Source organism: Cyphomyrmex costatus, unplaced genomic scaffold (assembly GCF_001594065.2).
Source record: "Cyphomyrmex costatus isolate MS0001 unplaced genomic scaffold, Ccosl1.0 scaffold69, whole genome shotgun sequence".
Lineage (NCBI taxonomy): Eukaryota > Metazoa > Arthropoda > Insecta > Hymenoptera > Formicidae > Cyphomyrmex > Cyphomyrmex costatus.
In genome coordinates, this window is record NW_017280255.1 from 1,623,465 (window position 1) to 1,635,104 (window position 11,640).

General features: G+C 39.2%; 1 protein-coding gene across 1 annotated transcript in view; it reads right to left on the reverse strand.

Annotated features, from left to right (window-relative positions):
* Window positions 1-11,433, reverse strand: part of LOC108780251 (netrin-1) — a 196,356-nt gene extending 184,923 nt beyond the window's left edge. The window contains exon 1 of the mRNA XM_018547889.1: window positions 9,825-11,433. Within this exon, the coding sequence (XP_018403391.1) occupies window positions 9,825-11,193 (1,369 nt within the window). The 5' untranslated portion in view covers window positions 11,194-11,433. The remainder of the gene's footprint in view (window positions 1-9,824) is intronic.
* Between the last annotated feature and the right edge of the window lie 207 nt (window positions 11,434-11,640).

Genomic DNA, 11,640 nt, shown 5'->3' on the forward strand with positions numbered 1-11,640 from the left:
TCTCTCTCTCTCTCTCTCTCTCTCTCTCTCTCTCTCTCTCTCTCTCTCTCGCTCCTTTCTCTTTTTTCTCTCGCTCATGAGTTCTTTACTCGCACTCGTCTCGATTCCATCTCTTGAGGAAAGAGGAGCGTCTCCTTCTCTCCCTTTTTTGTAAGTGAATTTTGGAACGTGGATTATCGTTTCTGCTGTACGGGAGACTTCTTGCTTTCGGGAAACGTTAAGAAATCCGAATGCGGGCGTAAAATTGTCGTTTGCTTCGCTCGAAAGGAAGAAAGGACATTCACGAATGCATTTCGCGATACATTCAGTCGTGCTCTTCCTCACTGAAAAGAAAAGAAAAGCTCGCATTAAGAAATTTTTGTCGACGTTTTCGCCGTGTAAATCGTGACGTGACTAAAAAGAGAAAACTGACGGAGATACGCGCTTAAGAAGATCCCCGATGCAATTAGTAGTACAAAGTGCACAAAGGCGGTAGTCAGCAATACTGGCTGCTGGCGAAACACCGGCAGCGACCTGTTTTATAATCTCGTGGTATCCACTTTACCTCCCCCCTGCATCCCGCTGCCGCTCGCTCTTCTCTTTTTCAAGAGTAGCGATACGAAGGAGCGAAAAGGGGAGGATTTGCCATCCCCATCGTCTTTTTTGCCCCGGCCCTGCGTCCGTGCGTTCGCAACGGACGCAACGTGCACTCCTGGCGAGTACTCGCGGATAGCCATCACCATAGCGACCGCTTAATTGGAGAAGGATTTCCGTAATAAAATCGTCGAGTGCTCCCGCGCCGCGGCGTGGAACAAATTCGCATAACTTCCCGCGAGGAGGAGCGCGACGAATGTCAAAGATCAGGAAGGCAAGAAAGGGCGCGAAGACAACAGGCCCACCCACGTTCCTTGTTTCTTCTCGTCTGGACTTGATTATCGCGTGAAACGGTTCCAGTTTTGTGTTTGTGTTGAAGTAATCGGGATCGAGACACAGGATGAGTTGTTTTATACCGATACAGATTAGAAGGAGTTGAATAGAATGGAAGATTGTTCCGTTATATTTATGTGTTATAATTCGTAGACCTGTCTTACTCTTATAGTATCAATTAGATTCGTACCGTTACATGTTTATTCACATTAATTCACTTTTTAACACTGATTATTTGAAATAATCTATTTAATCTTTTTTTTACTTAAAATGATTTAAAAACATTAATTATAGTTGGTTATTCTTTTCACATTTGACTGTGATTGGTCAATTTCTTACTGTTCAAGTCTTCATCTTATAGGTATAATGGCTTATTATAGAAAACCTATTAGAGATAGAAACATCTTAATCTTTATGTCCAAAAATATGTAATTTTTTACATTAGTTACTATTCAATTTTTCGTTAATCGACTAAGAAATAAATTTCATCATACATGCGTCACTCTCATTATCGAGATGTAACACGAATATCTAAAAGTGCCGCACTTGTCTCTCCTAAATCCGACTCATATCACGTCATCATATCTTTTAATTCGCAACCAAATAAAATGCCCAAGAGGAGCGATAAATTCCCATAATCGCCCTTTTACATGGACTTCACGTGAACATTCCGCAAAGATATCAGACCATATCGCTCCCCGACCGCAAAGGCACCGTGACGCAAATAACGTCCTAAAACCCGCTGTAAAACTCTGCGTACAATACTCGTACCCTAGGGGGGCACCTGACATCGCAAAAAACGCCGTAAAATCGCCATCGAGGTCGGCTTAATGTCGCGGGAGTCCGAGGGCTCTCGTACATGAGAGGAACATGAGAGAGGAACGGGGAAAGAAGGGAGAAAAGCACACGCGGGTTCCCTTCGCCCGTCGCGTCGACTGCACGAGTCGCATAAACGTGCCCCCGAGAACATAACTCATTGCGGTAAACGGGCACCGCGGCACGCCGCGTCAAATTAACGCCGTGCCTCGAGAGCGAGCCTTATACGTTACGGAGAGAAACCGGCCGGTATGCCTAAACCACTCTCGCATCTCCGTCTGTATTAAGTTAACATCACCGCTTGAAGGAAAATTACGACTACTGTAAAATTTAGTGCCATTTACGCATTAATTAATCGCTCCATTAGTTGCCCCGTAGTTGTAGTTTTGCTGGGCTTCTGTTGGTATTAAATCCAGACACACTTGGACTAGAGTATCGAACTTTCCGCATGTGAAACTTGTACGCATGCGGTCAGTGGAAGAATAATCAATATAGAGTGTGTCAAGTATCGCCAATAGAATCATGCAGTCGTGAGCTTATAGAGCTTTCAGAATTTTAATGGAATAAGCCTATCTCGTTTCAATTTTTTCACGCAATTAAATTAGCTGTGTTCAATTTCTTTTGTGCATAAATATATAGATTCATTTATTTCATTCATTTATACAATATTTTCATGCTAAAGTTTCATTCACAATTTTGTATTATACAAAACAGATAGGAGATTAAAAAATTCAATTAATAATGTCTTATATTAATATTAAGAAACTTATGTTAAAACTATTATAGTAATCAATAAACAAATAATAATACAATTAATTTTTTTCAAATAATTATATATTTATAGTTGTTTTAACCATTCAAATATAGTTGTACTATGAATAATACTCACATGCATACTGCTCGAAAATTTTTAAAACATACATTTTAGTTTTTAATAAATCTATTTTTATTATCACCATATAAATAATAATTTAAGAAAATAATTATTCAGTATAGTTGCGATTGCATTTATTGAATAAAAATGTTTATTTTATTTGCCGTTTAAATCGATATTTTAATATTTTAATATTTGAAACTATTATAATTTATAGTACAACTTTTTCATGTTTGAGAGAATTATATATATGGTGATTATTACTAATATCAGTAATAATCATAAAAATGGAACATAATTATCTTACCATGCAATTATAATCATTAAACATTTTTCTTTCAGTGTAAATAGTCAATGTTAAGAAGGTAGAAAAATTTTCTACATAATCAGAATTGTGACATAAAATATATTTCAGAGCAATTATAATTGACTGTTGATTTTTCCCATAAGTTTGTCGAGCGCAGCAAAGCTATCGTTCTTTTCATCATATTTGTTCATGGGGTTGTTGGAGGAACGATCAATGTAATGAAGTGCGTTATAGAGAAACGCACTCGCGGTCATAAAGGTATATTTTATTAACGCTATTCTTATAGCTATTATAAAAGTGTTACAATCTCACGAAGACGTAATTATATATTTCATTATTCCGACGCGAGCACGCAGCAGTCCTATTTCTTTCATTAGAGATCTGGCAGGGTATTAATCATCCTAATGTAGCTCTTTTACGCTTTGTAGCGTCGACCAATAAATAATCATCTCAAATCGCTTTTTAACCGGAGCTCTCGTCTTTTATTATCTTAACTGGATTGTTTAAAAGATAATTGTTGCGCGTAATAGTCCTATTTTCAATTATTTTTATTCCATTGCCAATTACACTTGCGAAATTACTCAGGCTACAGTTTCCCAGCGTATTATAGAGAATCGTTAAACGGGATATTATTGTAATTTTTTGTTTCTAATTTTACAATTTTTTTTTATGTTGAGAGATTCGTATCAAGAGTTTTAATTACTATATAATACTCCCGCTTTTTTAGAAATATCTGAAAATATGTACTAAAAGAAATGTGTGGTTGGATTAATTAGAATTTTAATTAAAAATGGATAAATTAGATTTTCTCGTTAAATTTAGTAGAATTCTAATAGAGATAAAAATATAATTCCGATTGCTATATATATATTCAGAATCTTCTGGTTTGTCTATTTTCAACCAGACATTTTTCTCAGTGTGTGTATAATAATATATAGTAAAATATGTATAAAAGATAGTAATTTGCCTTTTAAAATAGTTTTCGAATAGTTATCTATTTTACTTTCTTTTTCACTATTGTTCTATATACAAAAAAAAAACGATCTCTGTATCGTGTCAAATATCGCTTGTGAATTGAAAAAATGGCTAATTGAGTTATCAATTGTATTTTTTTGTATCGAAAACACGAGGCGACCGACGGTTCGTCGAGTGTGTACAATTTGCGCAATTTTGCATGGAGAGAAATTGCTCAGTTGCGGCACGTATTAATTAATAGGTAGCGCCGTTTTTTTTTTCTTCTCGATACAACGTGGAACGAGTCAATCGAAGATAACCGACGTCCGGAGAGTAAAAAAAGGGAGGGAACACTGATCCTGATTTGGCGCCCGATCGCGCGCTGCAGTTTCACCCATGTCTGAAATTAATTAACCGCGATAATTAATGGTGACATTTCTTCGAACGTAACGCGTCGTAATGCGGAGAGGTTTTTTATTTATCGCGCGATTGACGTTTCGCACGCACGCATGCTCGTACGTATATGCACATGTACATGTAGGATATATATCGGCGTCGAAACGAAGGGGAAACGGAAAATGTTTTGCGCGCGATAATCCGGGCAGACATCTGCAGGGGAGATGCAAATACTTCTGGCAGGGATCGATTGAAATTACTGGTTCAAAAAACAAGGGCTATAGTGATATAATTGTTTTATCTGATTGATTAATTTTAGCGTTTTCAAAAGAATGATGTCGACAACAGAATTGTATTGTGAAAGTGTCAAACGTATCTCTTTATAAAAATTATCCGTGCATTTAAAGGAATATTTAATTACTAAAATACATTAATCTAGAGAATTCTCAAGTAAAAGATTAAATACCACACGTATTCAGTCCACCATTTTTTTTTCAGGACTTGCTTAAGATAAAGTAAGATACATGTATCTCATTTTATCTTAAGCATTCAATCTTAAATAGGTTTTGAAAAATATGGCGATCCAAACTCTTACTTAAGAATTTTCCTTAAGAAACATATTAATCGACGTATATAATAGTATTTGAATGTCTTTTCCAAGATAACTTTCATTCACGTGAAATAAACGGTTTAAATTGAATTTAAAAAACGCATTCTTCTATCTAAATATTACATCTTCACGCATGCAAATAGGATATATCGATTCAAACTTTCATTTAGCATTGTTAATTACTCAAATGCAAACCACGAGTTTTTTTATTTGTGTAAAATAACACAGACAGTCAATACACCGCATTCGCAAATACGTTCCATGTTTTATGGAACTATCTTCACAAATTCACTGAAAAAAAAAAAATAAACCGCTTGCGCGTATTTGACTTAATCGGAGTTACAAACATTTTTCGATGATGTACATATGTTCGTCCTTTCGAAGCGGACAAAGTCGGCCAACGATTATCTATACACGTGAAAGCGCAATGTCGAAATGGGGCGAGAGAAACCAGAAATGTACGACGAAGGAGAATCAACTCGCGCGACAATCTGCGGGAATTCCACACGCGGGACAATCTGCTCACGGATGACCGATCGTGTCGAAACGCGTAACACGCGAAACCGGAACCGACCGACGCGGAGGACTCTCCGTCGACTCGATCGATCGTTCAAAAGTGACGTATCATTTTTTTCGCAGGAATATTGCCTCTCCTCTGCGGACGATCATTGTCCACTGGTCAGTTTCGCATTTTGCATTCGCACGACGCATGACAGCTGTCGCATAATTAATTAGCTCGATTTACGTTTTCTAATCGCAATTATCGTTGTTGAACCGATACAATTCACCATTCTTTTTTCCCTGCGATTTCCAATTGCGGACAGTATTGCGTTAACTAGCGTAGAGAACGATTAGCTACGGTTCGCTTCCAGTCAATTATTTAATTAATTTGAATCGAAAACGGATCATATATTTCGAACTGGCATTTACATTTAATCAGCGCTCTAATTTTCACAATTTATTTGTCCTTTGAAAACAAACATCGAAATATGAATACCTCGGCTTTGTAATATTTTTTACTGTATATCAATATCATTTTTAATTTCCGGTTGAGAGAAAAGAGAATAATACATATTTCGAAATATAATTTAATTAATTGTTAACTAAATTATGCTTATGGAATATCAAAATAATATTTGTTTTTCTACCTAATTTATATTACAGTTTATTCTATTATAGTTATATTACTTTTTTATAAAATTTATGAAATAAACTTAAAAGAAAGCATTGCACAATATTTGCAAGTAGAGGCTGTATCGATCAGATCTTTCTCTGTGAAGTTAATACATTTTATTGATATGAAAAAAAAAATAATGACGTGTGAGTTCCAGCATTTTTCATGGCAGTTGTTAATTGTAATTCTTTATAAAAATAAAAAATAATTCCACATCTTTTATATTAAAAAAAAATCTGAATTCTGCTATTTATCCAATTTTAGTGTTTTCGTATAAAAAAAATGCGGAATTTTTTAAATTTTTACACAGAGCCGTAGAACTACAAAAAGAGTTACTAGAACTGTCATTATTTTTTTGTATTAATAAAATATTGTGCTAAATTCACAGATCCGTATTATTTCGGGAATTAATTCAAAACTAACGAAACTCAGACAAGCGATAACTGTAACAAAATGCCATCAAAACTAAAATGCGAAATAGAAATGCAGCTGCAGAGCGAAAAGAAGCTCGGAACTTGCTGATAATGAAAAAAAGCACAGATTCCGAGCGTCTAAAGGCGCCTTCCATTTATCGCACCTCTCCTGCCAAAGCCTGTGTACGCCAGGCACCGCACCGTGTCTCTCTGAAAATAAACAAGGGTGCTCCTTCGCGATCGTCGATCCAATTAAATCCGATTACTTTTTTCGCCGCGGCGCGGCCCTCCTCCTCCCGCCCCGCGAGAATCGAGACCGCGGGACGTGTGTGCGGGGCGCGCGAATACTGGTGGCGTCCCTTATCGATTCGAAACGATTTTAGAGGGTGGTTTTACCCTCCGACATTTTTGATTTCGGCTACGCGGCCTCCGTGATACCGGGGCAACGCTTCGCCGCTTCGAATTAAGGGGTGAGCCTCGAGAGGTCTAACCCCGGGATCGTTCCGAAGAGAGACAGAACACTGGGTGCGCGGGGTGGAGGAAGGGTGAAGGAGAGACCGAAGGGGACGAATAGACAAGAAGGGATGCAGAATCGAGCGAGTCTCTTCTCGATGTTTATTTTTTACTTCTCGAAAGAGCCATACGTGCACCGGATGCGCACCCCACGATCCCAAATTCAATAAATATGGCCCCGTTGAATAACGGGCGTTAGATACGCCTGGCGTTCCTGGAGAGACTCATAATATGAGATTATTGCCGTAGCCTTGAAATCCGCGACGAATCGAGAGGAGCTACGTTTGCAGAATGAGCAAAAAGAAAACGCGAATTGACGTATCTGCGCTAACAAGAGCTGAAACGCGGGCTTTGCGATACAAAGAGAAACCCTGTAACGGAATATTTATCGAATTCGCCATACGTATAATGGAATTGTAAAGGTTCAGTGGCTTCATTTAAAACCGGCTGTATCCTGCTCAAAGAGATTTCGTATTGAGTTGAGTATTCAAAAGTTGCGAAAATGTAATATCCAATTACATTTTTGCTGGAAAGAACTGACTATGAACTTAGCTAAGGAATTCGCGTGATTGTAAAGCGTGACGATATCTCCAAGTTAGGCTAATATTTTATGTATAATACGGTAAATTTTTTAAGCGTACTGATTGGCTGCAGGACAAAGAGATCCGAGAACCTCTCTGTCTTGCATCCAATTAACAGACTCGAGAAACCTTGTCATAAAATGACGTATAAAATGTCAGCCTTACTTTGTATCTCAACGGCACGAAATATTGCGAACATTGAAGCATCACTACAGATTATGTTCCGAAACACAATAGGTGTAGTGATAAGCTTTAAGGCCGCCGAGTAAAAAAATTAATTACCATGTTATTGCAATCGTAAAGTGATAGATATCAGTTCAAAATTCAATCTCTCCTCACTTTACAGTAAAAAGTAATATGTTGCTCGCAAGTTGCAACGGATTAACCAGCTTCAAAGCTGTTTCTGCATCTCCATCCATTTAATTTTGCAATCGTAAACACGATACTCATATTTAGTCTATTACAAACATGGCGATTCCGATAGAGATATTTGATCAGCAGTTAATGCTGTTCCACCTCTTTACTTTCGTGCTTGATATTAAATCGAAATATAACGAGCTTTACGGTAAAAGGGAGCAAAGTAATACCTCAGTTAAGCCATGCAACATATGTATATCTATTGAGACGTTTCTTATACAATTATATATATTGCATTTGTATTATAAACATTTAAATGTGATCAATTAAGATTTTTGCGTAATTTTAATCGATACAATTTGAAGTAAATATCGTTTTCTTATAAGTTCAACGAGATTTCAAATTAACTTAAACAAAGAAATATTTTCTTAAAACTTCTCATAGAATAATATCATGATATCCGATAAATTTTGATAAAACAGTATTTTATGGAATAAATGTTCTATGAAACAAATAAAAATACAAGAGAGAGCAAGAAAAAGAGAGAAAGAGAAAGACCTTACCGTTATATTTACATTCATCATATCATACTTCATCTAATATATATTAATAGTATAATTGGATACCAATACTATTACATTAACGTGTGTGTGCGTGCCCTAATTTCTGTACAATAATATATACAATGGTACTACGGTCAATTCATTCACGCAATCACACAATAGAACGGACATTGGTATACCTATCAATCATTTGCAGAATCTCATAGCATCCGCTTTCATCGCAAAACTCGTATATACATATCTTTGATCCACATAATTCTGTTCGGCTTTAAATCTCTCTCTCTCCCTCTCTCTCTCTCTCTCTCTCTCTCTCTCTCTCTCTGCGACCATAATATGCATAATTACCAAAATCCGCATGTAACTCAACTCAAACTCCTCGAAAATGCATCTGCACTTGTACATACAAATCTGCATTCCGTCTCGGGATTATTGCTGTTATACATCACATCGTTTGAATAATCGTTAGTATTCAAGCGCCCCTAACTTCGATTGAAGCTTATTACTCAACAACAGATAAACCCATACATTTTAGTCAAACGATTTATCAGAATGAATCGATGAACAGAATGAAATGAGGAAGTATCTGAGTTTCTCTTTATTTAACGCAAGAAAAATTATATTGTGGAGATATTTTGTATTTTGAATTAATTTACAATTTATATAATCAAAATTTAAATTAAAGTATAGATTAAGCTAACAAGATATCTAAGAAAAATACATAAAATGTGTTGCACTCAAAGAAATAAAAAATGATTTTACGCACAAGATTTAAATATTACTAAATACAGATCTGAATATAATTTTATTGAATTATCAAAATAATTATATAGGAATCTCAAACATGATAAGTAATACTGCAAAAAGTTTTAACATTTCAGTAATCCAACAATTTGAGCGTTCTATATAATTATTTTGATTGTTCAACAAAATTATTTTTAAGTCTGTATCTAGTCAACTTGTCAGATATTTCAACAAAACCATTCTCTCCGTATATGTTTAATAACGTTATCCAATTACGTCCCAATTTTTAATTATTCAATTTAGAACATTACATATTCTATCCACACAGATTAAATGTGCAAGGAATAGCACGTACATTTCAGTATGTTGATATACAAATGCATTAATATGTCAGAGGTAAAAAATAACAAATATAGAAATATTTTAGGCCCCAAATATTGCAATGATTGCGCATTCATAAAATTTGATCTATAACAAGTATAACATATATGCAGCAAAAAATCAGAGGTACTAATATTTAGACCATTCAATTATCTCAGTCTAAATTGAACAACACGTTTGACAAGTCGAACTTATTATTATTAAATTAAATGGTAGTAGAATTTATGTCAAAACGAACCTTTACACTCGTTGGCGTCCCTGGCGGTGGCCCTAGCCCATGGCCGATCGAAGTGGAAGGGCCGGCACCGCTCGCAGTCTCTGCCAGCGGTATTGTGCCTGCACTCGCAGACGACCTCGCCGTCCTTGCCGGGGATGCAGCGCGCCGCGTGTCCGTTGCACTTGCACCTGCCGCCCACGGCGAAGTCCGAGACCGCGTAGTGATGGGCCATGGTGGCGGTAGCCGGACCCAAGCCGTTCATCGCCACGCTGGCGAGCGTGGTCGTGGTCGAGGAGATGGTGACTGGCACGAAGCCCATATCTCGCACCACGGCATCGATCGCGTCGTTCGATTGCATCTCTTGGGGCGCGATCACTTGATGGACCGACGGCAATGCTGTTACTAGCGGGTCCTGCCCGTGTAAGATCGCGTTCTTCTGACTTTTCAGCCGCTCCTCGCGCTCGCGTTCTCGCTTCGTCAGTTCCTCCAGCCCGATCGCCGCCACGTGATGCTCCTCGCCGTTGTGCGATACTTGATCTGGACTCGGCTGCTGCGGCATGTGCAGCCGGTTGAACACCACCCGAATATCCGTAGCGGTCACCCAGTCTTGCAGTACCGGCGAGTTGTCGAAGTCGGCGGCGGATGGTCGACCTTCCAGAGTGCTGAAGGCGATCCTGCCGACTGGACCGAGACCATCTCCGCCGGTGTAGCGATGGCTGTCGGTGCACCGCGCCTCTTGCTCGTTCGCCTTGGTGATAGTCGCGCGATTGGGCCTACCGTAGACCCGGCGGCATTGCGATGAGTAAAACTGAAACGGTTGCCAGGTCTTGCCGTAATCCATGGACTTGTAGATCGCAATGGAGTCCGGCTTGGCAGCGCGCGGACAGAACTGCAGACTGACGTACGTCAGCTCGTATTTCTTGCCTAGCGAGAGGGTCAGGGTGATATTGTCGGGAGGCGCCGAGAAGCTCTGCGAACTGACGAGCGGCTCGCTGCGCCAGCAGGTGACGTTGTTCGGGTTGTTAAGGTCAGTCAGATAGCTGGCAGGGAAACGTCGCCGGGGTGTGCTGTCGTCGCACACGTGACAGTGACCGATGCCGGTGGTACCGCCGGGTTCGTCGGTGACATCACAGTAGCGGGTGGGCCCACCGGTGCCACACGTGGACGATGCCTCGACGGTTGCGCCGAAAGCCGCATTTACGAAATCAGGTATGCATCGGCGCGGCCGATCCTCGTCGTAGCACGGATCGCTGGGATTCTGCTGGCTGGAGAACATCTTGGTGTAGATCTCGCCGTGGACCTGCTGCAAGGGCAGCAGCTGGCCAAACAGGACCGTCGCGAGAACGATCCATGGCCGGAAGAATCGGCGTAAGCTCCGTTTTTCCGTCATGCTGCACGCCGTTGGCAAACGCCGCGCACCAGTCTCCGTTTTTTTTGTTGTCTTTCTCTGCGGAGACGCGCTACGATGTCGTTCACTATTTACTGATTTGACGACTACGAGAAGATTCTCCCCGTCTTCCCTCCCGCCTTTACTTTCCCCTCTGTGGAAAGGGGGAGACTGAGATGCGATCGGTTCTAGACCCCGCTCCGCGTCATATTGAAATCGAAGCACATTTAATTTTTCTCGTTCGTCTCTCTAAACACGTCTCTGTCACTTACGACTTACATTATATTGGCACTGGCCAAGACTTGGAACGCGACACGATGATGAATTTAACTATACGTTTAGTCTCGCGAAAAAGATAAACGCACTGTTCACACTGAAACTGGACTGCTGTCCGAGGAGCCGGCCTGACTCACCACTCCAAAAGTTTTTTTTTTTTTTTTTTTTTTTTCA